This window comes from Ursus americanus, chromosome 2 (genome assembly GCF_024610735.1).
Source record: "Ursus americanus isolate L20-20 chromosome 2, mUrsAme1.1.p, whole genome shotgun sequence".
In the NCBI taxonomy this organism is placed as follows: Eukaryota; Metazoa; Chordata; class Mammalia; order Carnivora; family Ursidae; genus Ursus; species Ursus americanus.
In genome coordinates, this window is record NC_142128.1 from 43,231,788 (window position 1) to 43,259,417 (window position 27,630).

Consider the following 27,630-nt stretch of genomic DNA (forward strand, 5'->3'; position numbering starts at 1 on the left):
TTGAACACAGTAAGAGACTCGAACAACAAGGAAACCTGCTTGTGCCTCCTTCCGTGGCTTCCCTGTGTTAGCTTATCTCTCAGGCTGGAAATGGCATGGAGGAGAGAGGAAGGCGGAGCCTGTGTGCAGCCCTTTACCTTCCAGACCTCCCTCCTTCCCAGCTTCCCAAGGGCACGGAGTGTGGGCAGCAGGCGCACATAGGAAGAGATGAATGCAAAATATCGAGGGACTGTTTCCCCGCATTTCCACGGCTCTCATAAGACCAAATGCATGTGTGTGCATCAGCTACGAGATGCAAATCGTCTGACTTCAGTGATTGCACAGATGCAGGAAATGCTCTTATATTTGCAGTTAAAATAGAAAGACGAACAATAAGATTCACAGTAATGATTTAAAATTTTATTTTTTCTCTTCTTAGAATGACTAAGAATTAAATAGCAAAAACATCATGACAAATCGAGGCAGAGACCATGGGAAAAAGGAAGAAGCTTTATATTTCTGTACTTCGAACAACACTTTTTTCCCTTGCCTTTTGAGCAAGGGGTCTTGCATTTCCCTTTTTCACTGGGCCCCGACAGGTGTATACATCCCTGCCCCGCACCCTGCTCTCTCATCTGTGGTCCTGAGCAGCCCCCAGGGGGAGCACTGGCTTCTTGTGCTCTCGGGGAAGGAGGGCCCCATGCAGGTGAGCTGACTTCCTTTCCTAATGAAAACTCTCATTTTTTAAACCAGACAATAACAGAAGCCAACCAGTTGGAGGCCTTCCCCCACCCTCCAGCTTATGTAAATTTTTGAGGTGTTATTTTTCCATGCCTCTGGGAAGTCCAAAGACCCAACACATTTTTGCATAAACATAAACGATATATTTATCTTGGGGTTCCTCTTTCTGAAACTCTTGAACTGACATTTGGCTGGGGACTGTTTCATATTTCTTCTCCAGTTCAAGTTCAGCCTTTTAGATTTTATTAAACATAATGAGCAAGAAACGGGGATGGAGCTCATGTGAGCTGAAGGCCAATGGTGTGGCCCATGGGATCACCAGGTACACAGCTGGAAGGGGCGTAGAGATCATCGAGGTGAACTTTCCACCTGGACTCAAGTGGAAAGGCAAGTAAGTGTCAAAAGCACTCAAAATTCTTCAAAAAAAAAAAAGTTTAGGCTAGGGTTTGAGAAAGCCAATGTGAATCTCAAAGAAGTTTTTGGGAGAACAAATGTGGAAAATTAAATCCTGGCCTGTGAAATGCAACATGGAGGGGAACCAGAGGGGGCTGTGTGCCGAGCAGGCTGTCCCCATCTGTGGCACAGCGCCCCCCCCCCCCGGCTCCCCTGGTTACAGCAGCTTCCCCGGTAGCCACAGAGGCCCCTTGATGGTGAGTCTGCTGTGTGCCTGTGGGGAGGGGGGGGATTGCGCTCCTGCCCGCCTGCTAGCGGTTTGCCTCTGGGAGCTGCTCGGCCTTAGAGGCTCACTCTGCAGCCTTCCCCTAATGCCTGATATTAAATCCCTCTCCTCGTCCATCAGCTGCGGTGGATTCTGTCGTCTGCCGCTGAACCCTGGCTGATGTAGCAAAGAGCACAAAAGATGGGGTGGCGATGACACACTTGTCTGATTCGAGCCAGTTCCAGACGTTCTCAGTGACACAGGTGGGGCCTGCTTGCCTCCTCCGGTCCCGTGATCCGAAGTCCTGGTCAGCCGCGGGGTTCTGATGACCATTCCGGCCTTGCTTGCTCTCCTACGAGCCGTGCCTTCCTGGGGCTCTGCCTCCCCGACCCGTCGGGGTCAGGGAGCCCACTTCCGAAGCAGTATCTTCTCCTCTGTCCCGGGCCTAGTTCTAGGACGCTTTTCAGAGAGGTTTGGATTGTCCTCATGTGTATTTTTCTGCGCTGTGTGTGCAAAGCAGTGTCCTCTGGGCCTTCCTGGGAGACGTCGTCAGGTGTACGTGAGTGGGGCGAACACGACAAACCCACTTCCCCAACCTCATCTGCATAAATCCCGAATCCTTGCACTACGTTACACCAAGGGGTTGCTGTTACCCTGACTTCACGGATCCCGGGCCACCGCGGAGTGACAGTAAAGTCTGTCCCACCAACAGAGCAGCCAGTGAGGACCACCGTGCAGGCTCGTCCCCGTGCGGCGAACCCGGACCCTGGCAAGTGTGCCAAATCCTGTTAACTGAGCCCCAGATAAATCATCTTCTCTCTCCCTGGTTTCCCAGCCTCGGCAAAATATCCAGGTTTGGACTGTTACACGTTGGTAAATTCTTTTAATTCTTGGGACATGCAATCCCTCCCCTTCTGGGTTTCGCAGTGCAATTGTCCCCCCCCACCCCGGTGACATGTTGAACACGTCCTTTCACACGCAGGCTGGTGGCTGCTCCCGTTCTCTTCAGAGAGAAGCCCAACCCTGGATAGGCCACTGGATGTGGGAGGCAATGCATGTCACGTTGGGCTGCCCTGCTCTGACTCCATCACTGGAGAACCCATAAAGCTGCGTGTCTGAGTGGCCCTGGGCAAGCAAGGCGCCTCTCGTCTGTCCCGGCTATAGCACAATCAGTGTGTCTCTGGATTTTATGACCCAGCGTACCCGAAGGGTGCAGACGTGCTGTGGCTGACGGGGATGCTGGCTGAAGTCTGCAGCGAGCCTTCGTGGGGAAGAGCCCTCGATGACCTGAGGATTTTGAAGCAAACTTATGCCCTTTGCAAGTAACTACCGTTTATTTTGAGAAAACTCAAACGGGTCGCACGAGGCCGGGTGGTTGGTGACACAGCAGAGACCTGGGCTGGAGGTCATCTGACCTGCTGACCGAGAGCTGCTATGTGTCCAGGCCGATTCCACGAGCAGGCAGACGCGGTGTCCGGGTGGTCTGGCACCTGCCCCGCTGTCCCGCGCTGCTCTCAGCCAGCAGTGGTGGCCTGGCGGTGAGCTCCCTGTGGCTGGTCGACAAAGAAGTCTCTTGTGGTTTAAATCTACCGGCATCCGCGGGAGAGGTGCGTCCTGGAAGGAGGGTGAAGAAGAGCTCTGTGGGCAGTAGGGCTTCCGGCCGCACACCCCTCAGCCCGCGTTGCCTGCAAGACGACTTACCCAGAGGCCGGTCTGCTCTAACCCGTGAGCAGGGGCCATGTGGTTGCAGGTCGGGAAAGAACACATCGGGATGATTAGGGGCAAGCTGTGCGAACGGGCCCAGAGTAGGAGACCATTTGTGTCCTGTGTGAGAGCTGCCCAGGCCTTGCTGCGGACGGGGGTCTCTAACCTGCCGGGGCTGCGTGTCAGTCCGCCCCTTCCGCCGAGACCCCTGTGTTTGCTCGAGGGTGCACTGCATATGAAGTGGCATTGACGGGGTGCAGAGGTGACGTCCGGGCTCGGTTATAAAACACAGGCTTGCCAAGGCCAGATTGGCCACTGGCAGACACGGGGCCAAACCTGAGCCTTTGATAGCGTGGAAGACCCCTGCGGGGTCAGCTTGCTACGTCCTGGTAGACTGTTTACATCGGATCTCACCCATCACAGGGAGGACAGGATTTTCTTCAATGAACTAGGTCATTTATTCATTAAAAAGTATTTATTAAGCACCTACTGTGTACCAGGCACAATTGTAAGTGCTCGGGCTCTATCAATGAGCAGAAAACACAGAAGGTGTCATCTCTATGAAACTTTCCTTCTGTTACAAGAAGTGTAATAAATAAGTAAATTTTGTAGTATGTTTTGAAGTGACGTGCTATGGGGGAAAAGCGAAGTGGGGTGGATAAGGGGATGAGCAGTGCTGAAGACGGGGAATAACAGTTTCCAAAATACATGTGATTCAGGGTAGGCCTCCAGGCCTTGATGGACATCTGGGGGAAGAGCTCTCCATGCAGGCTCTAGGGGGGCGTTTGCCTGGTGCGAGCAGTGTCTGCAGCTCAGTGATGAGGGGGAGAGAAGCAGGAGACAAGGCCCGGGAGGCCCAGGAGGGAGGTCAGTGGAGCATTGTGGGCACGTTAGGGGAGATGAGAACCCACTGCAAGGGTCTGAGCACGTGACCACGATGCTAGGAATGGGGGGGGTATGGAGGAAAGACACCACAAGGGGACAGCGAACCCCCCGTGTGATAGACGAGGGGGTCTCCACCAGAGTCGGGGTGCTGGCGGTCACGGATTGCGACAGTGTCTGGATATGGATATTTTAGTACTTTATTGTGGAAAACTAAAAACATACAAAAACAGAGACTAGTGCAAAACCCCCTTCCTCCCACAACGTACCTGTCACCCAGCTTCGGAAATGGTGCACACATGGCCAACCCCATTTCATCGCACCCACCCTGTGCCTGCTCAGTTCCTTCAAACAAGGTTGTATCATTTAATCCGCAAATACCTTAGCATGAGTTCTTAAAGATGAATACTCTATTTTAAAATAAAACATAACTATAACAGTATCACTTATATCCAAACCATGCAATAACTTCTTAACATTGGTGTACAAATTTCCATTAGAATTTCCTAAGTGGTATTTTTCTTAACTTGGTTTGAGTCAGGATCCAAACAAGGCCGGCCATCCCTTCGGTTGATGTGCGTCAAGTCTCACTGAGTTTATAGGCTTCCCATCCCCCTTCCCTCCCCCACTTGTTGAAGAAACCAGGTCATTTGTCCTGCGATGCTGCCGCCGTGCGGGTTGGGCGGATGCAGTCCCGTGGTGCTTCTCGCGGCGCTGTGCTGTAGTTCCACGTACTCCCTGCAGGCTGGTGGTTGGGTCTAGAAACCTGATGGGATTCAGTTTTGATATTTGGGGCACGAATACTTTATAGGTGGCACTGGATGCTTGCATCAGGAGGCACAGAATATTGGGCTGTTTGGTTTTTGATGGTATTCTAATCAGTAGGTGTCCCAGGAACTACCCAGTCAAAACAGTGGTTTTCTGTTTCTTTCTTTCCTTCTTCATTTATTGGAAGAATTATTTATTCCCACATCAACTATTTGATGGTGGGGAAATAGCATCTGGAGAATACAACCCGTGGAAAGGTGCTCACTGCTCTCAGATTGCTAATTATTTCTGGCCTTTTCAGTGGACAAACCTAGGAAAATTTTTTTTTTTTAAAAGCAGGGTTTGACATCAGCTTATGCTGATACTTCCACCTCAAATTTAGATTTTTATGGCTGTTAATTTTTTAATTTAATTTTTAAATTTCTTTTCTCTAATGTTAGAAATCTTCGAAATAACATTAACCTAGTTCGCTTTTGGTTTTGGAAGCTCAGCCTAGAGCTTGCTTCTCTTCAGACGACTGTGTAAAGTACCTGACCCTCTTCTCTCTATAAACCACTGCAGTGGATTCTTTAGTCTGCGACTGAATCCCGACAGCATAAACAGCATAAGAAGGAGGGGTGGCTCTGGGCATCGTGTGGGAAGGACGTGGGCACCTCTCATAGTCAAGCCAACAGATACAGATGATCCCCAGTGGGACGGTTGTTGGAGACAACGTTGAGCGGAGACCTGAGTCACTCAGTCATGTCTACGTGCAAATTCCAATTTGCCAAAATTTGTGCTTCTGGTTTTCCAACAGGAGTACTTCTCCCCCCTTCTTCCTTTCCCCTCAGTCAGACCCTGGGGAACACATCAGGTTAGGCTCAGAGCAGGTGTGCAGGGTCTTGTCTCACCCGTGTACTCTGGTCACTTGAGCAAGTACCTCAGTGGCCGCCCCATCACCACTTCAGAGCAGTGCATTAGGGGTCCCGGACGTGAGTGCACGTGGGCAAGAAGAACTGGCACGCTGGAACTAGCTGGTCAGTCCAGGAACCCCAAGGACAGCACTGAGCTGGGGGCTTTGGATCAGGGACAAGTCATGCAAATTGGACATTTTCATAACCTTCCGTGGCATCTTCATCCTGAGACCTGACCTCTCCAGCCGAGTCCTGTGGGAGCTGTGTCTTCACTGCAGAGTAGACAACTGAGGCATGCTGGGGTGGAAAGGAGATAGAAGAACTGGAAAGAGAGAGGGAGGATGGGGCTGGAGGTAGAAGTGAGAGAGAAAACCGTCAGGGACTGATACTCACTTTGTCTTCTAGAGATGTTCTGGAGCTGCTGGCTATGGAGGGAAAGGGCCTCATTGAACTGTGGGCATCATGACCCGTTCAGAATAGGCTTCATGTTTTCCCTCAGAGGCTGGGAGCCACTGAACATTTTCCACTCGTGGTTATGTTTCCCACACCCTGACCCCCAACGTGTCCTATGGCACATGTGATTTTCTGTTGTACCACTTCTTAGTCCAGCCCTCTGCAAGTTCTTTATAAGCTCCCCTGATCTGTAAGGTCCTTCCTCACTACCACATCAAGAAACCTTGCTCCCTTCCTTTGCCAGATGTTGACATAGAATGTCTCTCTGTTTTAACTTTTGCCTCTCCTAACTTACAGCACCTCCAGCTCACTCCAACCTCAGAGCACCCCCCTGCTTGCTCAGCAAGTTCCATGAGAGCTCTTCACGTGTGTGCCCGTGGGAGAATGCTCTCTCACGTTAGTGTGTTCTAGGTCTTAGTTTATTTCCACGGTCTTCTAGAGACAGAGCTGCCGTGGGAGGGAAGGTTAGCAGGTGGGATTCACCAGACCCTACATGTTAGAAATGAAGAGTCTCAGGGAACAGGATGGAAACATCAGAGCCAAGTAGTGATTTAGGGAGACAGAGCCAAAACGAAAAGATACCTCTGGGATAACTGGGGCTCCTTGCTTTATCACCATATTCTTACCATCAACCTTTCAGTGTTACAGATCTTTTTAATGGTGTGATAGAAGCTCTGTACGCTCTTCCCAGAATGCCAGTCATACACGTGGAGCTTTGCATACGGTTTTAGGGGCTTCACGCAGACCTCAAGGAACTGGGGAGGATATCTGCCTGTAGGTCTTTAATACATAAAGCACCTGAAATGAACTAGTCCTCCCACCACCAGTGTGCTCAGCTTCAATGGTGTTTTGACAAATACATCAAAGAAAGAGTGAGAATAGTAAGTGATCAAGACTCCATAAGATGCGTTCAGTTAACCCAAACAACGTGGAGGCAGTTCTAAGTCTACCATTCAAAGGCTCTCAGTTAGTGGGGACGGCTGACAAGGCAAAGAGACAGACAAAGCAGTGATTCGTGTTGGTCAAATATAGTGATGGGCTCTGTAAGCAGCAACTACAAGACGGAAGACTTGGTCTCAGCTTTGCCTTTCGCGGGCTTCGTGATCGTTGGGAGCAACGATGTTTTACATCATTTGTGAAAGAAGTTCAAGGTCAGGTTACAATTGAAATTTCCACGGGGCACAAAGATATTGGGGATTTTAAATTCCTAAGTGAGGTGCCATAGTTGGAAAAGCAACCTATGAAATGGGAGAACGTATTTGCAAACTACATATCTGATAAGGGGTTAATATCCAAAATATATGAGGAACCCATGCAACTCAATAGCCAAAATACTACTACTACTGACTTGATTAAAAAATTGGCAAAGAATAGACATTTCTCCAAAGACATACAGATGGCCAACAGATATTGAAAAGGTGCTCAACATCACTTATCACTAGGGAAACACAAACAAAAACCACCATGAGATGTGACCTCACACCTGTTAAGATGGCTGTCATTATGTCATACGCAACAATGAATCATGGAACACTACATCGAAAACTAATGATGTACTGTATGGTGACTAACATAACATAATAAAAAAAATTAAAAAAAAAGACAAGAGATGACAAGTGTTGGTAAGAATGCGGAGGAAAGGGAGCCCTCCTGTGCTGTTGGTGGGAGTGTAAGACAGGGTGGGCCTTTGCAGAAAACCAATATGGAGGGTCCTCGAAAAATTAAAAATAAACTACCGCATGATCCAGCAACCCCACTCCTGGGCATAGACCCAAAGACACTGACGTCAGGATCTTGAAGAGATATCTGTACCCTGTGTTTGCTGCAGCATTATTCACAGTCACCAAGACACGGGAACAACCTAAGAGTCCGTTAACAGATGAATAGAGAAAGAATATGTCACACACACACACACACACACACACACACACACACACACACACGGAGTGGAGCATTACTCAGCCTCAAAAGAAATCCTGACATTTTGACAACGTGGATGGACCCGGAAGATGTTATGCTAAATAAAATAAGCCAGACGCAGAAAAGAAAATACTGTATGTGCTCACTTTGGATGTGGAATCTAAAACAGTCAAGCTCATAGAAACAGACAACAGAACAGTGGTAACCAGGGGCCTGGGGAGGGCAAACGGAAGGAATGGTCAAAGGGTACGAAGTTTGAGTCATGCAAGATGACCAAGTTCTATAGATCCGCCAGATCCCCCAGAGAGCTAACGATACTGTATTGTATCCTTAAAATGTGCTAAGACGGTCGATCTTACGTTAAGTGTTCTAACCACGCTCACAGATAGTAATAGTAATAATGGGGGTGGAAGAAAACTTCAGGAGACGATACCTGTGCTGTGGCCTCGATGATGCCGATGGCGTCACTGGCATCTACTTATCCTCAAATCACCCACTTGTATATACTAAAAATGTACAGCTTTTTTCCATGTCAGAAAAAGCCGTGAGCTGCCTACAGTATGCTAGACCAGGGAGGAGCTGCAGAACGTTATGTTAAGGGAAAGAAGCCCGACAAAGAGACCACGTTACATCTGATTCTATTTACACAAGACTGTAGAAAAGCAAAGCTCTAGGGACAGAAAGTGGGTCAATGGCAGTCAAGGTAGAGCTGGAAAAGTTATCTGCAACGGGGCAGGAAGGGACTTTCCGGGGTTTTGGAAACATCTTGAAGGTGGTGGTGGGTCTGGGACCGGGCACATTTGTTAACATTAATTAAACTGTGCATTTAAAATCAGCGAATTATACTGTATGTAGGTTATAACTCAATAAATCTGATTAAAGCAATCAATTTGAGGAGAACAGAAACTTGAGTGCATCGCACTAAGGTTAATTATAAAACTTGTGTTTCAGTTACGCATCAGTACTTGTGTGTGTGCGCGTCCACACTGGCTGACAACAAGAAAATATCTGAGAGCCACCAGTCTAGAGGGTTGAGAGCGCTGACTCGCAGCTGGTGGTATTATCAGAACATTGCTGAGGCAGCACGGACCTGAATCCCCAGACGTCCCCATGGACAGATGCGGCCCAGCTTGGACAGAGGACAGGAATGTAGCCAAGGGGGCCTTGTCCAATAGGGCCACGGGTACCAGGGGAACTCCAGCAGCAGGACGCTGGATGTGAGTGATGGGGGGGGTGAGGCCACTGAAGGGCCACAAACACCTGCGGGGATTAGAGATGGCCCTCTGTGCCGAAGGAGCAGCAGGCAGAGTGCACCTGCCAGCCAGACAGGTGGACGCCAGCTCGCAAGCACCAGCTGAGCGCGTCCTTCCCCGCTCGGGTCCCCAGCACCCTTCAGGCCAGTGAGGGGAGGCCAGCCACAGAAACAGAGAAGCCAGCTCCATCCTGTCCTCCTGCCCCCGCCAGTGCCCATTCTGAAATCTGCCTGACCGAGTGGCGGGCTAAGCATTCTAGTTGCTGAACTGAGACTGTGACATACAGCGGGACCTGCCGTCCGCTACCTAAGAGATCGGGAAACGTGTTGAAAAGCCTGTGCTGCCAAGATGTCCATCCCAAGTGCCGGGGAGATCTCCCACAGAGTAAAGTTTCAAGAAACAGTGCGAACCACAGTTGTAATGGGGTCACCGGCCTTACTTGCTCAGTGTCTTGGTTACACGGGGTTGTTTAGATGGACTGATCATCTGTCTATGTGTAAATAGACATTATGTGAACACGTGTCTATAATGTTCTCACCACACAGTAGGTGGCTTGTAAACCTCAACACTGGGATGATCGCTGGGATGGAGTCCCGCATGGGGCTCCCTGCTCAGCGGGGAGTCTGCTTCTCCCTCTGCCCCTCCCCCTCCCGTTCGTGCGTGTTCTCTCTCTCTCTCAAATATATAAATAAACCTTAAAAATTTTCATACACAGACCTTCACAATCATGATACCGATCAGAAGGGTATTCGGTTTTTGCTCTGATCATCAGCAAAGCTACATGATGCATTTCTTAGCGTCTCTTTCCTTTCCTTAGAACCTGAGCACTGCTGCAGGGGTTTTTGTCTGCCTTGTTCGCTGGCTGCGTCCGCGTCCCTCCCGCAGCACCTGGCCCGTAGCCCATCCTCCCGAAACACGCGCTGAATGAAGGCATAGAGTTTGCCGCCAGAATCTTTCCCAGGGACTTACCTGCCCCTTCTTGTCCTAGCTGAATAACCTGGACCTCGGAATACACCAAGTCTCCCTCTCCGGGGGGCACTGCGAAAGAGAAACCGCACTTTCCAGCCGCCCCCGTCGGAGGAATGTGCTGCCCACGCCTCTTCTAAAGCCTCCTCCCCACGCTTCTCGGACACAGAATGAAGCGGTGCCTTCCTGCGGGTCTGGGTTGGGATACGGTAAGGGGACCAGGCCGTCGCCAGGCCTCGAGCACATTCTCTCTCCCTGGCTCCAGCGGGAGCGGCTTCCCTACGGGGCTCCTCACCGTTGCCGTACAACTGCTGCTTCCCGTACAACTGCGGCAGCTCCACGGGGACAGGGCACCCGGCGCAGGCGGTCTCTCCCGGGCCTGTGGCGGGACGGCGCCTGCGACACAGGGAAACGCACGATCATCCTGAACGGCTACGAGGCACAGCAGTGGGAGGGTCAGAGAGGAAGGGGCACGGGGGATGTCAGCGGGAAGCAGGGGACCAGGGACCCAGGGAGGAAGGGGCATAGCAGGGCAGGGAAGCAGGGAGGGAGGGGTCAGCAGATGGCAGGGGACCAGGACCGGGAATGGTTTAACTGGACCTTCAGTAGGCCCATATAGAGCCAGACTGTTCTATGAGAGCAATCCTAGGACCACGATACAGGCCGGCTGCCGGGGAAGGAGGCTGGCCACTCTCTGACATCTTAGTTACAACCATCTCACTCTCAATTGGTTAAACAACCTCGCCTGACCCCCGGAGCTGGTGACTCCGTGTGGTCACACTGTCCTGCCTGGACAATTCAAGAAGAAACTGGACACAATCTGTGTTCCAGTCACTGGCTACAACCCAAGACTGAGCCACGTAGATCGTCGAGGACCATGTTTTCCAAACCAAAGTTAAAGACACAAAGCTGAGGAGCGTATGTGCAGGTGTGGGGCAGAAGAAAACGATTAGAAACCGAGACTTCCCTGGAAAATCTGGCAGGGTCGTCGTGCATGTAGTTAGGGCAACACGTTGTCTGACGAGAGTGCCAGCTGTGCCAGAAATATGTGTGTCCACCTAGAAAACCTACAATCTTTGGTATCACCCATTTGGATGAATGGATAAATTTCAAATAAGAAATGGATCTAAATACCTGCAAAATCCATGATAGAAACTATTAGAAGGTTCTAGAAGTTGTGATTTTGGTCATTTCAAGGGATGTGAAAATGCGGGCACCTAGCCACAGGGACAGAGAGACACGACTTGACCTAACTGTGTGAACCCACAGTTCTGCATATTCTGTTCTTGGAAGACACAAGGCTGAGGCCTCACCTGGCTGTGTTTCCCAGGAAACCATCTCCTGCAAAACAAAGCAAAGGCACGTTTGTGTCAGGAGAGGGAGCTCGTTCTCAAAAAGTTCACACACGGAAACTGCCTTAGAGAGGTCATCAGAAAAAGTCAATTTAAACATGCAGCCAGTCCTAGATTTTTAGGAAAATGATCTGGAGAACAATGGAACAAAGCGTATAACTTGCTGGGGGCAGGGCTGCACATTTCTGGGTCAAACATGCAATCACTTGAGACTTGAGTGAGGGTCAAGGCTGTGATGGCACACCTCAAGAAACACTAAGGAGGACCAGACAGTGTGGCAGGCAGAGCAGTGAGGGGCTGCAGGCGGACTTTGAGCAGCGTCCATGGTCGAGCCCAGAGGAGCCTTGGGCTCCGGCTCCGGCCCGCTGAGAAGGCTCGTCGTTCAAGGTCCAGCGCAGCCCATGCAGGGCACAGGGACGGTGCTGAGAACAAGGTGATGGGCTGAGTTGAACCGATTGAAACCAAGAGACAGAGTTGAAGGGTGTGGGTATTTGCTCTCGAGCCGGGACAGCTTCTGTGCCCGTTCCCCACATGAGGCTCTCTGGCACCAGAAACCAGCCTGATCTGGGCCCAGGCAAGAAGCCTTTGGAAGCACGGCTCTCCCCCAGGTAGGGGAGGAGCTGGCAGGCTGGCCCCTGGGGACCCCTGCCCTTGGAGCACAGGATGGCGGGTTCAGGCTTTGGCACCGGGAAGTCTCCGAGGAGGAGGAAAGATTCCGATTAAGCAGCTCCCCTTCTCAGAGCCCGGTGACATGTTGTGACTGCCCATGTATGGAGGAATTAGGATGAGCTGCAGTGTGTAGTTGACCAGTCTGTATGAGCCAAAAAATTGCCCAGGGACACCGTTTGGATTAAGTTTTTAAAACTTTACATAAAAAACTGTACTTCCTTCCTTAGTGAACCCAGCTAGCTCGAGCAGCCGTCAATCGCAGCATCTGTTCAGACCCCCTCCGTGAAGGTGCACGTCTGTGGGTGTTGCGGTGCTGAGGGGGACAACGGTGAGCGTGCTGGTGACCGAGGCGCTTGGCAGGGACAGGGCACGGCCTCTAGAAGAGGGTAAGAGAGAGCACAAACCTGACTTCCGCTGGTGCCGGCGGTAAAGCCACAGGGTCACGGCCAGGAGAAGAGAGCTGAGTAGCCCCCCAGCGGCTCCTGCAGCAATGAGGCCGCCTCTGTTCCTCCAAGTGCCTGAGGGGGAAGAGCCTGCGTGAGCCCCGGGGAGAGGGCCGTGATGCCCTGGCACCCGTCCTCAGCGCGGCTGGGGTCCTGAGCCTGAGTGGCGGGATGAGACTCTGTCTCCGGCAGGACGTGCAGGCTGAGGGTCTGGGGGCCGTGGCAGAGAACGCAGCCAGCTCCCTCCGCGGACCCGCCGACCTCGGTTCAAAAATTAGCATTTGAGGGACTCTCTCTCTCTCCATATGTCCCATAGTCTGGTAATCTGGGCTGTTGGGAATTTCCCCAGGCCACCTGGGAAGATGTGACGACGCTGGTGTGAAGGGTCGGCACTCATGGGACCAGCAGCACCATTAAAAAACCATACTGGGGCGGCACAGGGACACAGCACCATCTCCAACCTCACGGGAGCTCCGAGGGGGACAGAAGCTGCAGGGAGCGACACATTCAGCTCCGGGGTTCCTGATTTCCTGTTGGGTCTGTTCTCCTATCTTCTCATTCAAGAGACTGCATTCGGTTGATCCATCCATTCATTCACTAAGTGGACATTTACTGAGTCCTGCCATGGGCCAGGCCTTGAGGACGGAGCAGTGAACAGGACAGGTTCCTGCTCTCCCCAAGTTCATAGTCCAGGGAGGGCAGGCAGACAAAAAGCACATAAACACATTTGCGAAAAGGCAAACGTGGACTAGAGGGCAGAGAATAGGGGGTGGAGGTGCTTTTCATGCAGATCCTTGGTCCCCAGGGACACCGGATTCAGACATCGGATGCCAGCGCCACAGAATTCCACGGAGAACACTCATGTGTCAGAACACCACCACCACTGATAATTCCCATTGAGGGAACTGGCCGTTGTTGACATTTCTGTCTCCACGCTTCCCCTCCCTGACAAAATCAACAAACCCCATGTCTGACCTATGAGCGGTTCTGCCTGTAGACCACGAGCCCAGCCTCCCCCCCAGGACAGCTGAACCAGAGGAGAGGAGCGCCCAGGACAGATCCACAGACAGAGCAGTTTGGCTGCTGTGTCCTAGAGTGACTCTTTCCCGATTGCCTCTGGGGCAACTACCTATGCAAAATCAGAGTCAGCCACACACAGGGTCCCTGAGCCTCCAGATTCAAGGAGCGGAGGACAAATCTTCCCTCTTCCTGGTAACCCTATCTCCTAGGAGAAATGTCTACTCTGGAGAAAGGACTTGAAATTTGTCTTAGTTTGAAAGGTACAGAACGGTTATGCACCAACAAATAAGAGAGTCTGGAAGAAATGGGTACATTCCTAAAAACATACAAACACTAGGACTGAATCGTGAGGATCAGACAGACGAGTGATGAGCAGAAGATTGACTCGGCAATAAGCCCTCCCACCGCAGAAAGCCCAGGCCAGACGGTGTCACTGGTGGGTTCTACCAAACTCTTAAAGAAGGATTAACTCCAATCCCCTCAAAGTCTTCCACAAAACTGAAAAGGAGTGAACATTTCCAAACTCATTTTATGAGGCCGGCATCACCCAAAGTCAGATAAGGACACGTGAGAAAAGTACAGACCAATGTGGCCAATGAATAGAGTTGCAAAGATTTCCAAAGAAGACATCTGAGTGGCCAATGGGCACATGACCAGGGGCTCAGCATCACTGATCATTGGGGAAATGCAAATCAAAACCACAGCGAGATATCAGCTCACACCTGTTAGAATGGCCATTACCAAAATGACGAGAAGTAACCAGTGTGGCGAGGACTGGAGGAAAGGTAACCCTGTGTGCCGTTGGTGGGATCTTAGGCTGGTGTAGCCACTGTGGAAAACAAGATGGACTTCCTCACAAAGTTAAAAACAGAACTTCTATGTGATCCAGCAATCTCACTTCTGGGGATGTGTTTGAAGAAAATAATCACTACATGGAAGAGACATCTGCCTCCCCATGTTCACTACGGCGCTATTCCCAGCAGCCGAGACACAGAAACAACCTAAGGGTCCAGCAATGGACACATGGATCAGGAAAGTACGGTGCAGCCTCAGGTCCACATATGATGGGATCTACTCGGCCACGAGAAGGCCAGCCCGCCGTTTGCAACAACATGCCCTTAACTTGAGAACATCGTACTCGGTGAAATTAGTAGGACAGAAAGACAAATACTGTCAGAGCACTTAGACGTGGAGCCTAGAAACACTAAAGTCATAGAAACAGAATGACTGGTGGTTGCCAGGGACTTTGGGGGTGAGGGAAATGGGGGGACATTGGTCAAAGGTCACAAACTTCCAGTTAGGGGAGGAGTAAGTTCTGGGGACATAATGCACAGCGAGGTGACTGTAGTTAGCAACACTGTGTCCTACCCTTGAAAGGTGCTGAGAGTCGATCGTAAAGGTTCTCACCGCACGCACATGCACACGCGTGTGCACACACATACACACGTGTGTGCACACACTCACACTCGATCACCTGAGGTGACGGCGGGTAACTAACCCTATCGTGGTAATCATTTCTCACAATAGCCATAGAGCAAATCACTAAGCTGTATACCTTGAATTTACCAATGTTGTATGTCAATTATATCCCAACAAAGTAGTTGAGAAAAAAGAGAATAGTGTAGTCTCTAGAACTAGTTTGGCTGGTTAAAATCCCGGATCCTCCACGTCCTAGCTGTGTGGCCAGGGAAAAATACTTAACTCCCTGTGCCTCGGTGTCCTCACCTGTAACAGGGGGAGGACGGTAGCCAAGGTGGCAGGTGCATGGTGGATTCAGGGAGTTAATGGACGTGAAGGGCGGTGAACCGTTCCTGGCCTGCAGTGCGTGCTGTTTCTATGTATTAGCTCTTCTCTGCTGCCCTCACACTGAGCCCTAAGCCCTCAGGAACGTCATGCTCCCTGCTGATCCGTTCAGGGGACACCCCCACACGGTAGGCCTGCTCCCACACAGCACCACCCCGGCCAACGCTGGCCCATTCTAGGGACCGAATTGTGTCTACCCCCAAATCCATGCACTGCCGCAGCTCTAACCCCCAGTGGCTGGTTTTGGGGATGGGGCCTTTGGAAGGTCAGGTTTCGATGAGGCCCTCCTGATGGGATCAGTGTCCTTGCAAGAAGAGACACCAGACACCTCTCTCTCTCCGCTCTTTGCCGTGTGAGCACAGCCCTGCTGCAGGAAGGCGTGACCAGCGACCAGAGCCTGCCCACACTGATACCCTGATCTCAGACTTCCGGCCCCCAGCGCTGTGAGAAATGAATTTCTGTTGTTAAAACCACAGGAGCTAAGACAGCCCACCTCAGCCTGGTACTCCAGGCTACTGCAGAGTTTCTCTGCTGCTAGAAATTCTCCCATTTCTGAGCACAGAGATTTTGCATGAGGTCCATGAATAAAAAAAATCTAGTGAGAAATTTCCTGCTCTACCATGTGCCAGCGGACTCCCTGACTTCTGCTTAACGTCCGAGATCACCTGTTTCCTTAACAGAGGACGACATCTGCCCTGCAAAGTCGCACAAGCCAGCCCAGTGACGGTGTGAGCAGCCAGCTGGCCGCCCGGAGCATGGGAGGGGGACGCATTCTACTGACCTTTACTCCAAAGGGAAGAGAAACGCCTTCACACTCAGGGGTGCATTTCCAACAGACGCCTCACTGCCCTCTTCAGGGAGTGCAGCCTTGGGCTCCCCAAGGACTCCCTTCCAGTACCCCTTCTCCTTCATGGGGAAGCAGCTCTCCCGCCTTCTGAGCCCCTCTGGGTTTCTGGGCCGGTGCGTCTGGAAGGGGGGTGCCCCCCCGGCAGCTCGGAGCTCTGCTAACCTCTTCTCCCTCTTGAAATGCCATCCACATGACACTGGGCTCGGTCTCCGCCCTTCCGTGCTGGGGATTGCACCCACTCTTGCTGTTCGCTGAGAAATCTCCAGAGTGAGAGGCAGACAGTCCCGTGGCATCCCCTGGTGGGAAGCTGGGCCTGGGGAGGGCCCCCTTGGTCACAGGACTCGCCTCGAGGGAGCTGAGGGGAAAATGGCAGAGCAGCTGGGCCGCCCGTGTAGCAGCCCCTTCCCACGGCTGCTGCCCCGACTATTCAGGGTCACGGCTCCGACAGGGCTCAGCGCTCACAGAGACGGCCCCGTTCTCTGCCTGTTTAGCACGGCGGACGCGGCAACTTGACTGTGCAGATTTCTTTGGAGGACTGACAGAGGTCTCTGTGTCTCTGGACTGAACGTGTGGAGGTTCACACTTTGTGACCGCGTGCATGTCACCAAACTTTCTGAGCTTCATACTGCTTGTCTGTAGATTGGAGATGCCACTGCCTTCTGGGATTTTTACTACGGTCATAAAATGACGTGTGTAAAATTCGCTCATTCAATAGACATTTATTGAATGCCTAATTCGGGCTAAGCCCTAGTTCAGACACCGGGGATCCGATAGTGGTCAAAATAAAGACGTGCCTTCATACGGTGATTATGGGGGGAGTGGGAGGGACACAGACATGGCATGGCAGGGGGGCATAAGTGCTTCAAGGAAGAATCCAGGGGGTTCTGGAGACGGAGTGCAAAGGGCTCCTGTGTTAAACAGGTAAGGTTTGAGAAGGTCTCCCTAAAAAGGGGAGTAGACTCCTGGGGGAGGTGAGAGGCGAGCATGAGGATATCATGAAAGAGCAGTGCAAAGGCCCTGAGGTGGGACCATGACTGGAAGGCTTGAGGAAGAGACGGGGGCCATGGTGGCTAGGGTGGAGGAGGTGAGGGGAAGGAGGAGAGAGCTCAGGTCAGAGCAGCAGGGCCTTGGGGGCCACTGAGGATGATGGCTGTCACTCCGAGGGAGATGGCAAGCCAAGGGAGAAAAGGTTTTGTGCAGAACATGACTTAGAGGTTCCTTCTGATGCTGCCCTGGGAACAGACCGTGGGCAGCAATGGGTGAAGCAGAAGGCCAGTGAGGGTGTCACGGCAGTAACCCGGGGAAGGAACCCTGGTGGCCCGGGTCAGGGGGTGGCAGTGGAAGTGGGGGAAATGAGTCACATCCTCACTGTATCCTGGAGGTAGAACCAGCAGGAATGGCAGGTGGATTCGATGTAGAAAACAAAATAAGAAGAAGAGTCAAGAACGATGCCCCGAGTTTTGGCCAAACGAGTAGAAGAGTGGGGTTTTACACTTACCCAGGGGATGCTCCAAGCAGGAATGGATTTGGGGTGAAAATCGAGACTTTGGGTTTGGATGAATTACGTTTACGATGGCAATTAGCCATTCCTGTGGAGCAGTTGATTTAAGCGCTTGGATGCAGCGGTTTTGAGTTCAAACTAGAGGTCTGGGCTGTCGGTGGATGTCAGGAGTCCTAAGTACATAGCACTAAGGTGTGCATTTAAACTCACGAGACAGGATGACACGATGCAGACGGTGGGCACAGACAGGGAGGTCCGAGGACAGAGACCCATGCACCCCACGTCCAGAGCTGGAGATCTGGGGACGACCTACTGATGGAGCCTGGAAGCCGTGTCTGGGGAATGGGCAGAGGCGCAAGAGTGAGCTGTGTCTGAGAAGTCAGGGAGAAACGTGGTCCAAGAGGCAAGGGAGGGCCAGTGGTGTCCACAGCTGGCGACGGGTCACGTGAAGTGGAAACAGTGCCACTGACGTTAGCATCGTGGAGGACAGGAGATCTTCACCTGACGGACTCTGGCGGCAGGAGGCAAGCCCGGTGCTGACAGCGTTGAGAGGGAACAGAAGCGGAGGGAGCGAGCGGCGGTAACTCTCCTGAGGAGCTCCCTGCAAGGGAGCGCGGGCGGCTGCTTCCCTGGAGTCCCTCAGTGAGAGCTAGCGTTGTCACAGGCCAGGGGTGCGACCGAGCCCTAAGGAGATGGGACTGAAGCTCAACCGAGCCCCAAGGGCTGCATGGGAACCTGGCCTGTGTGGCTTTCTGGGGACAGAGGGAGGGAAAGGCAGAGGCCAGAACCATGCGACCCAGCGGAAAGCTTGTCCCCTCAGCGCAGGCGACTGGGCTCTGTGTCAGCTCCCCGTATCCGTAGGCTTCCTGGCGAGAGGACGGTTTGGGCAGTGAGGCTGTCAGGCCTGCAGGATGGCCGCGTCGGGCTCGCAGGGACGGTGGATGTGCCGTGATGAGTCACGGAAAGGCGCGGACCCTGCAGCACGGTTAACTGGCTAACGCTGCCCTTTGACATCAACACATGAAGGGTCAGAGTACAGACATGTACGGTCATCTCCAGCGTGTGAAAAGGCTCCTGGCCAGCACTCCCTCACTGGCAAACCTCGCTGTAACCTGAGTATTAATATTTGCGCGAAGAAACTGCGAATCGCCATGGAAGGCGGCAAAACGGAGCCAGAAAGAGGAGAATCCCCAGGTGGTCTGGCCATGCCCCCCCAAACCTGAGAACGCTGAGCATGAACAAGGTCCACGGAGACTAAATCTCACCTGTGACAGTGACGTTCAGGGCCCCGCTGCGGGCCAGGCTGTGGCCGTTGTCCGCCGTGCAGTAGTAGCGGCCCGCGTGGCTCCCCCGGACAGCGGGGATCTCCAGCTCTGCTCTCCGGGAGCGCTGACGCTTGCTGCCCAGATGCTCCCCCGTGTCCTCTCTGTGCCAGGAGAACGTGGTGTCCCCTGTGCCTTCAGCCACGGAGCAGACGAGGACCAGACGCTCCCCTGCCAGCAGCCGGCCCCCCTGGGGCTGGGTCTCTAGGAGTGCTCCAGACACCGGGACGCCTGCGCGAACATGAGGGGGCAGGTGAGGGCGGGGTGGGTCTCCAGGAGCATTCTAGACTCCAGGACGCCTGCGCGAACAGGAGAGGGCAGGTGAGGGCGGGGTGGGTCTCCAGGAGCATTCCAGACACTGGGACACCCGTGTGAGCACGAGAGGGCCGGTGAGGGTCTATGTGGGGAAGGCAGGGCTGGTATGTTGGACGGGGCCACTTTTTATGTGACTTGAAGATACACTCCAGCAGGGGCTGGCTTTGTAGCCTGTAGACTGTGGAGTTCGGACCTAGAACATCGCCAAATGCAGTAGTTATATCCTGACACATGGGGCCCCAGGAGAGAAAAACTGGCTCTGCCTGAAGAAGCCTTTGAGTTTTGTCTGATGTCCTAGCTGGCCGTCTGGAGTCTCTGCAGGGACCGGTGGCAGAGAGAGGTCCGGCACCGGGCTGGACGACACCCATTTCCAGGAGCCCTGCTTTGGTACTTGAGACAAGATGATACTTACCGTATTTATCTCTACCTGTGTGTCCTTCTCGTGTGCACTGCACGCAACGGGCACGCCCATTATTTGCTGCTATTGGTTAGGAAGGGGCTGAGGCCTATCTCCTCAATAGTTTGCCCCATGATCTGGCCTTCTAGAAGGTGTCAGCTCAGGGCACTGTGTTTTCTGGGGTTTGTTTGTTTTCCCTAACTGTCATATCTGACTTCACGAACCACCTCTACCATTTCGAGGTGCTGGAGTTTCAAAGGAAGTCTGAGTTTTTAGAAAGATGGTGGTGGAAAGGAGCCCCGTATTTCTTTTGTTATAGTACCTGACTTCTCAGGGCCAGCCTGCGTCCATCAGGATGACAAAATCCATCAGTGCTGGGCAGTCCCTCCCTGCACCGGGCCACAGGGAGCAGTTGGGGAGGGTGCCACCGCCCCGGCTCTCGGCCTGCTCTCCGACACTCACCCTGCACGCGGACCTGCAGCGGGAGGCTATGTTTGCGGATGCTGGGGACCACTGCTGCGACCACACACCAATACGACCCCGAGTCCTCTCTCCAGATGGCTGTGAGCTGGACTTCTGGGGACCTGCTCCAGTTCGACAGCATGACCCCGGGGTCCCTGAAGAAGATGAAGGACAGCAGAGTGTCCGACCGCTCGAGGCGCAGCTCTGTCTGACAGCTCAGGTTTACAGGGCCGCCCTCCGTAGGCTGGGGCGGTGTGACTTCCAGCTTAGGACGTGAAAATAGTTCTGGAGAGAAGAGGTAAACCACGTTCTCAGAATGCGGTACTTAGAGCCCTGGGACGGGCAGGCCTGACTTCTTGGTCCTAGAGAACTTCAGACAGACACACAGCAAGACAGAGACTCATCGACCCCGCTATCCCTTTGTCCTTCCCCAGGTCCCAGTGAAATGACCCTGCTCGCTGTGTCTGCTGGAGGACCTATGTCTCCCGTTACCCAGAGCTGGGGCATCAACGTACGGATCCCCCATCATGCCCAGCTCCCACCCTGACATGACTCAGCAAATCTATATGAAATGAAGGGTTTACCTTGAATTTTAATAATTCTGTTATTTGACCGATATGTGTAATGATTTCCCTCCAGAAATCCAATGCATTGGTAATTGCCACTGTTGTTCAAACTTGCTTGTGGTATCAAAAGATCCTGGCTGTTGCGAGAGGTAAAGATAACGTTCCCATTCCAGCTGTATTTCACAGCGGCCAGTTTCTCTCTCCCCTTCACCTGGCATCTCAGAGTGAGCGTGTCACCTTCAAACACGGAGTGTGGAGTCTGAAGGATGAGCAAGTCTGGAAAGCACACAGAGACAAGAGCCTGTCAGTGACAGACACCCCCCTCCTCCATGCAGCTCGGCTCACGAGGCTCGACTGGTTCTCTTTTCTCTTGCACAGGATTGAGGCTCCTGCCCCAGGCTCACTCTTCCTGCCAAAACCTTAGGACCTGCTTCACATGCCATTTGTAAGTCAGTCCCAAACCCACCAACCAATGCCTGCTTCACACTCAAGGACGGGTTCGTAGCGTGCGGATTCTAACGTGGGCATAGAGAGCTGAGTGGGATGTGAGGGACACTCCGACATTGTTGAACACGGTTAAAGATCGCCACCAGCCTGCTCACCGGGTCCCAGAGCGGGAGTCACCCTGAGGGAACAGACTAGCAAGTGTCACCACCACGCGCTGGGGCTCGACCTGCAGCCAGGCCTGTCGTCAGACACAGACCCAGGGGCAAGGGACCGGGAATGGGGTCCCGTGCGGACATTCTCCTGCTCTTCAGATCCGCGCGAGAGGTCAGTTCTGTCCCCCTGTCCAAGGACTGCCTCTCCCCCAGCGCAGGGCCATGCCGTGGTCCAAACTATTCTCTGCGAAGGAGGCAAAGCAGGACAGGAAGAGAGGGGTGCCCCCGAGGCAGGAAAGTAGGAGTAGAGAAGGGACAGGCGCCAGGACAGGTGGGGACACAGGCCTGATGAGGACACTCCCCTCCTCCGAACTCTTGTCCGAGGCCACTTTTCACACCTGCGTGGTGCTCAGTGCGTTCATATCCATATGCTTTCTCCTGCGGAAGCCGTGCCTGCCCGGAGGGCCGGGGCTAAGGCGGCTTCAGTTTTGAATCCCTGAAAACAAGCTCCTTCCTCCGCTGTGTAAACACCCAGGGAGAGGCCTGCTGATTAACGTTAGATGATGAAACTCTAATGTCAACAGTAGTTTGAAAAACACTGGGACACGAAGCCGACAGAGGTCAAGGGTTGGAGCAGCAGGAAGGACCTCGGGTCTCGCCAACTCCGGGGGGCCTAGGATGCCCTGAACCGCTTCTCAGTTGAACTGACTCACCCCCTCGCTCACCTGAAGAGAAGATCAAGCTCACGCCGTCACTTGGGCTCGAGCCCTGGATCTGGCACTTGTATGTTCCAGAGACACGGGCCTTGAGGGTGTTTCCTGGGATCTCACGTAGCGTTTGTGCCCCAAGGTACCACCAGTACCTTTTTATGTTCTCTGCTGCGTGGACGCGAGACGCGTTGCAAGTCAGAGTCACGGCCTCTCCTTTGAAGACGGTGGTCCATGGAGGATGGAGGGAAATCACGGGCTTGGGGAGAGCTGCTGAGGAAGGAAGAGACAGCGTCTGCGACGGAGACCCCTGCGGCCCACACCGCGGTCGTCTGTGTGGGATGGACTGAGGACCCGGAGCCACCTTGGGAGGACTGCGGGCTCTCCAGCGGCATCCGCCTTTCCTGGGAGAGCCGTGGCCACTCCGTGGTCTGTAGGAGAAGGCTGGCCTTGAGGGGACAACCCCAGCAGGCCCCAGTCACCGTGGGAGGGCAGCGTGTGGGCCCGGCCCTCAGGGACATCCCTCCGGACTCCCGCCCCCTGGGCTCGGTCAGTGGAGACATCGAGAACATGCCACCGTGGCCTAAAAAATTAGTTTGAGTTGAGGGTGTTCCAGAATAGGGTTCATGTACACATATTGGATTCTGAACGCCCGTACCTGCCGAACAGCAGAGCCTCCCCAAAGGCCCCCAGGATAAGTCACCTCCCCAGGACCCGCCACGAGCCGCTGACCCTTATCACCAGGGACTCGACAGACATTGTCACACACCGCGGCTGCCATTCCCGAAAGTGCCCTCTTCCCGGCCCCTTCCCTGCCCAGATGGTAAGCCCGCCCAAGTGCTAACGCCTCCCTGGCCTGCGGTTCTGTGCCCCGGAGAGAAGGCGACACACATCTCTGCTCATCTAGCCCGTCTGTTTAGTTGGCCGGCCCCAGTGATACACGGAGGAGGACAGACGTGGTTCTTTCCTGAGATGTCACTCCCTGCTGGAAGCGCTCTCCACACCTTGCCCCCTGTCGCCGCCGTCCAGCCCGCCGATGACCCGCGTGTGGATAGGCTGACGGCACGCGCACGGCTGGACGAGGGAACGGGTTTGGAAAGCGCCCCCTCGGATCCTGGCTTAGTGGCCACGGATCCAGTTCTGGGTAAGGGGATGTCAGGGGAACAGAGCCCGGAGGGGCCGGGGCTGCAGGTGCTACGGGAGGCTTCGCCCCTGCAGTAAAGGAGCAAAGCACGGTGGAGGTGTGGGTGGGGGCTGGGGGAGCTCCCTTACAGTTTCAGGGGCCACCTGCCTCCCCCAGCTTCCTGCCCTGAGCCGTCAGGATGCCTGAGGCTGGGGCAGCTGCCACATTAAAAAAAAATCAATATTCAGTTCAACGTGTTCTGCAAATTGCCTGTGGTCGTCTAAATTCTGTGAAGCAGAAAATAAGCCAGATTATTTCCATTTGCATTATTTTATTTTTCAAAACTAAAATCTCAATTGTGGGGGTATGTAATTTACCATAAAATTTGAAGTGGAATCCCTTGAGGTGTGTTTCCTCTTTGGTACCTTGATGCTCAGACCAGGAGGATTATCTGCATTTAAGGACCTACAAATGATTGCTTTTTTAAAGCTTGAGACTTGAAGTATTCTTACCTTTGTCTGCAAGAATGCCCCACCGATCTTTCAATGACACCCAAATATAAGGAAATGCCCTCCCTGTGTTTGGGGCAGAAATCGTAGAGTAACCTGAACGCTAGTTCGAGATGAAGCAGCCCAGTGTTCTGTCTGGTCGTGCAAACACCCATGGGTCTCTGCACACTTTCTCCTTCTCTCTTTAGAGGATTGTACAGAATATCCCGTGTTCCCAGTGAGCAGGGAGTCGTGTTTCTCCCAGAGAGAATAGAAATCCCCACTGTCTGCGTTCCCGGGAAGCATCTGGGATGGGAAGCGGGCACCGGGCCGCAGGTCTCGTGCCCGAGGGAGGAGAAACTTCTGCTGGTGGGGGCAGCCGGATTCCTTGCCAGTCCCCGTAACTGCCCCTGCTGTGTGCTGTGAGGAGATGCAGCGTGTCTGGGCCTCGTGAGGCTGGGACAGAGTCCGTGAGCTCCGAGCTTAACCACGTCTAGCAGCTGATCTAAGACGCTTTCTGTATTTGATTTCTCTATCCTGGAGAGTTTAGCAAACTCCAGTCAAGTTACAAGCTCTTCCCAGTTGGGCAGTGATTTGTGGGAGATGGTCTGTGTCCACAGGACCGATGGGGGGGGCCATGGAGCCAGGAGCTGCAGGGAGAGCGCACGCCTGCTGGCTGGGGCTGCAAGACAGCAAGCAGCCCCCAGGATGAACTCGGTGCTCTTGAGTGGATTTTCAGGGATTACCACGGCACCTGGGGACAGCTCCCCCAGAAAGTCCGGCCTTCCTGCTGACCCACAAGGATGGGCGCTCAGACGCAGCGTGATTTGAGCTAATTTCAAGAAAATGTCCACCCAGCATGCTGGAGTTTGGGGTGGAATGGTTGCATGGGGTTGTGCCCCTGCTGGGTTGGGCCAGGGAGGGTGGCGAAGCAGAGCTGTTTGTGCCCCGGGCCCCCACCCCGACCCCACTGGGATCTCAGCCTATTTCTAGCGTCCCTCTAGGGTCTGTGCGCTCTGTCAGGGTGGCCAGCATCCCACATCAGGTGGGGACACACCCCTCCCTGACCTCCATGACATGCGTCCCGGGCCCCTCCCCCAGGTTCACCTGACACAATGGCAGGTTTGGCCCGAGGGTGTGACTCCCCAGCTCCTAGGGGGATCATAGGACAGGGTGACACTGCCCTGCCTGAAGTCCTCCGGACGAGGACGCGGGGACCAGGCCCCCAGCATTCCGTACAGAGGAAGGTCACTAGAATATCTAGGAACGTAAACGAGAAAAGGAAAAGGGGACTTACTTACCAAGCTGTCCACTGACTGGCGCTGCAAGAGAGGTGAGGGCCGAGGTCAGCACGAGGCATGGAGCCGAGCCCTCCAGCCCAGGGAGCCCACTGCCTGCCCCACCCCATCCAAGGGCAGGAGAGGAGCGCCCAGCTCCGGCACCCCAAGAAGCCGGGGCCACCGAGGCCTGAAGCCGAGCGGTCCAGTGCTGGGCAAGCTATGGAAGTCTCCCAAACCTCCCTCTCCTCATCTGTCACACGGGGACCATAACAGTGACCTCATAGTCTTATTTCAATGAGTCAGATTAGTAAGTCTTCCATTAATGGCCACTGTCACTATTTGTCAGACACAACCATGCTGTGGATGCTGTTCTGACTTGGCTTGACTGTCTCCTTGCCTGGAACATTAGTTTCCTTCAGTACCAAGAAAAGTCCAGTCATACCCAAGCCCTGACACCCCAAGGAAAGCCACTTCCTCCACGAAGTCTTCCAGGATGCCTCTGGGCTGCAGTGCCCTCACTGTCTGTAGGCTCAGAACACGGAGATCACAGCTTCCTGGGGCTGGAAATTGGACATGCAGGGGCAGCGACGAACAGCACGGACCCAATGTCACGGGCTGGTTTGCATCCCGACTCTGCCACTACACGGAGCTTAAGGCAAGAGATCGTCTCTGTGCCTTGGCTCCCTTATCTGCAAAATGGGGTTTATAGCAGTTCCAGCTCATGGATTGTTAGAAGGTTGGATAGATCAGTATGTGGGATATTCTTAGAAGACTGTCTAGCATAGTCAGGGCTCAGCAATTAATGATTAATTACTATCAGCAAGAATGAATAATTATCACACATTATCTTATGATGTACTGTGTAATTTTTTGTGTGTATCTTCAAGTCAAATGCTCTTGCATTTGTACCTTGATTTCTTCATCAGAGGGTCAGCTCTTGGGGGCAGAGACTGTCCTCCACGTCCCTATGTCCTTCCGCTGCCCAGTGCTGTGCCCAGTGTCCCCCTTCATCACCTTTTACTGAGTTCCCATGCTGTGCCAGCCACACTAATAACTCTTCCTTTAGTTAGCATCTGGACATGCAACTGGGATTGAGACAAACATGCTTAATAAATATTTAGTGTACAACTGACTGACTGGTCTGTTTCCCTAGTTTGAGCTACTAGGAAATCAGTGCCTCACTCGGACAAATATTGACAAACAGTGCAGAAGCAGGGGGAATAATCCAAGGGAAAACATCTTCTTTCTTCTCCTCTCATGCCTTCTGCAATGATCGGAGCCGATCGTGGGATACAGAGAAGGAATAGCTCTTCCCAGCAGAAGCTCATTTCTACGTCAGCTCACATAGGACATTCACACAGACTCAGTTCATCTTTCAGCCTAGTCTTCGTGATCTGTGGTTAAGGAGTAACTGAATCTAACTGTAGATTTTCTTCTTAAGACTTTATTTTTAAGTTATCTTGACACCCACCGTGGGGCTCACACTCACAACCCTGCGATCAAGAGTCAAGCGCTCTACCGACTGAGCCAGTGAGGCAGCCCCGAACTGTGGACTTTTTTACATGGGAAAATAAGCCCACTTCTGCAGTAGGGGGAATTTTTTTGTGGCAATTCAAAGCAAGTGATGGACGCACTTTTGGAAATCAATCCTCCCACCCTACCATTCAACTGATATCTTCCCCTTTGTTCATTCTCTGTGGCTCTGAAATAGCAGAATCCATTTGTTCTGCAGCCCACAGGGGAAGCCCTTTGCTCGTGGAGAGGCCCTGGCGCCTCCTGGCATGGAGGCTCCCCTTCCAGCACTTACCGAGGACCAGCAGAGACGCCCACAAGAGCATGGGAGCGGGCTCCAGGGTCCCGGGGGGCAGCAGCTGGCGCGGCCGGTCCCAGCGCCCCATAGTGAGCGCGGCAAGGTGCTTCTGAGAACGGCTCGCTGCAGTCATGAAGTGAAAGGGGGAAGTGGAGGAATCTTTCTTAAAATAGCAGCAGCATGTTACCGGTATCAGGGACTCCAGATGACAAAAGTCACTATTTAACAGAATGCCTGAGGTACCGCTCTGACCTCTTGGTGTGAAAAGCTCCTCAAAGCTCTAGTCACCATATTGGCAGAATCTTCCAGCCGCTGCCTTCCAAGGAAAATGCAATGCATTCTGTCTGCTTCCAGATACCAGGCAAGACTGCAATCCTGCTGAGATTGACATAATCCAAGGATGTACCCGGATCACTCCAGAGCCAGAGAAGTTCTTTCTTTCTTTCTTTCTTTCTTTCTTTCTTTCTTTCTTTCTTTCTTTCTTTCTTTCTTTCTTTCTTTCTTTCTTTCTTTTTTTCTTTCTTCTTTCTTTCTTTTAAAGATTTTATTTATTTATTGGAGAGAGAACTTGCACAAGCAGTGGGGGAAGGGGCAGAGGCAGAGGGAGAAGCAGACTCCCCGCTGAGCAGGGAGCCCGACGCGGGGGCTCGATCCCTGAGACCATGATCTGAGCCGAAGGCAGATGCCCGACTGACTGAGCCCCCCAGGA

General features: G+C 53.0%; 1 protein-coding gene across 5 annotated transcripts; it reads right to left on the reverse strand.

Annotated features, from left to right (window-relative positions):
* Positions 1 to 4,146: 4,146 nt before the first annotated feature.
* On the reverse strand, positions 4,147 to 27,093 carry FCRL4 (Fc receptor like 4). Of its 5 annotated transcripts, none has more exons than XM_045784528.2 (11): positions 26,919 to 27,089; positions 25,133 to 25,153; positions 22,239 to 22,490; positions 20,933 to 21,190; positions 20,349 to 20,633; positions 19,118 to 19,405; positions 12,643 to 12,756; positions 11,531 to 11,558; positions 10,513 to 10,613; positions 10,221 to 10,289; positions 4,147 to 5,972 (listed from the first exon to the last, which is right to left on the reverse strand). In XM_045784528.2, the coding sequence occupies exons 1-11, from the start codon at positions 27,052 to 27,054 to the stop codon at positions 5,806 to 5,808; spliced, it is 1,719 nt and encodes a 572-aa protein (XP_045640484.2). In that variant the 5' UTR covers positions 27,055 to 27,089; the 3' UTR covers positions 4,147 to 5,805. The 5 variants fall into 5 exon arrangements, with proteins under 5 accessions (XP_045640484.2, XP_045640483.2, XP_045640486.2 ...); XM_045784527.2 differs by having other exon boundaries at positions 22,239 to 22,493; XM_045784533.2 differs by having other exon boundaries at positions 5,843 to 6,050; positions 22,239 to 22,493; positions 26,919 to 27,093.
* Between the last annotated feature and the right edge of the window lie 537 nt (positions 27,094 to 27,630).

Coding starts and splice junctions, on each gene's coding strand:
- FCRL4 (XM_045784527.2), bottom strand. CDS start 27,054: ATGACTGCAGCGAGCCGTTCTCAGAAGCACCTTGCCGCGCTCACTATG. Junction 25,154..26,918: donor GGCGTCTCTGCTGGTCCTCG/GTAAGTGCTGGA, acceptor CCTCTCTTGCAG/CGCCAGTCAGTGGACAGCTT. Junction 20,634..20,932: donor CAGAATTATTAAAATTCAAG/GTAAACCCTTCA, acceptor TCTTCTCTCCAG/AACTATTTTCACGTCCTAAG.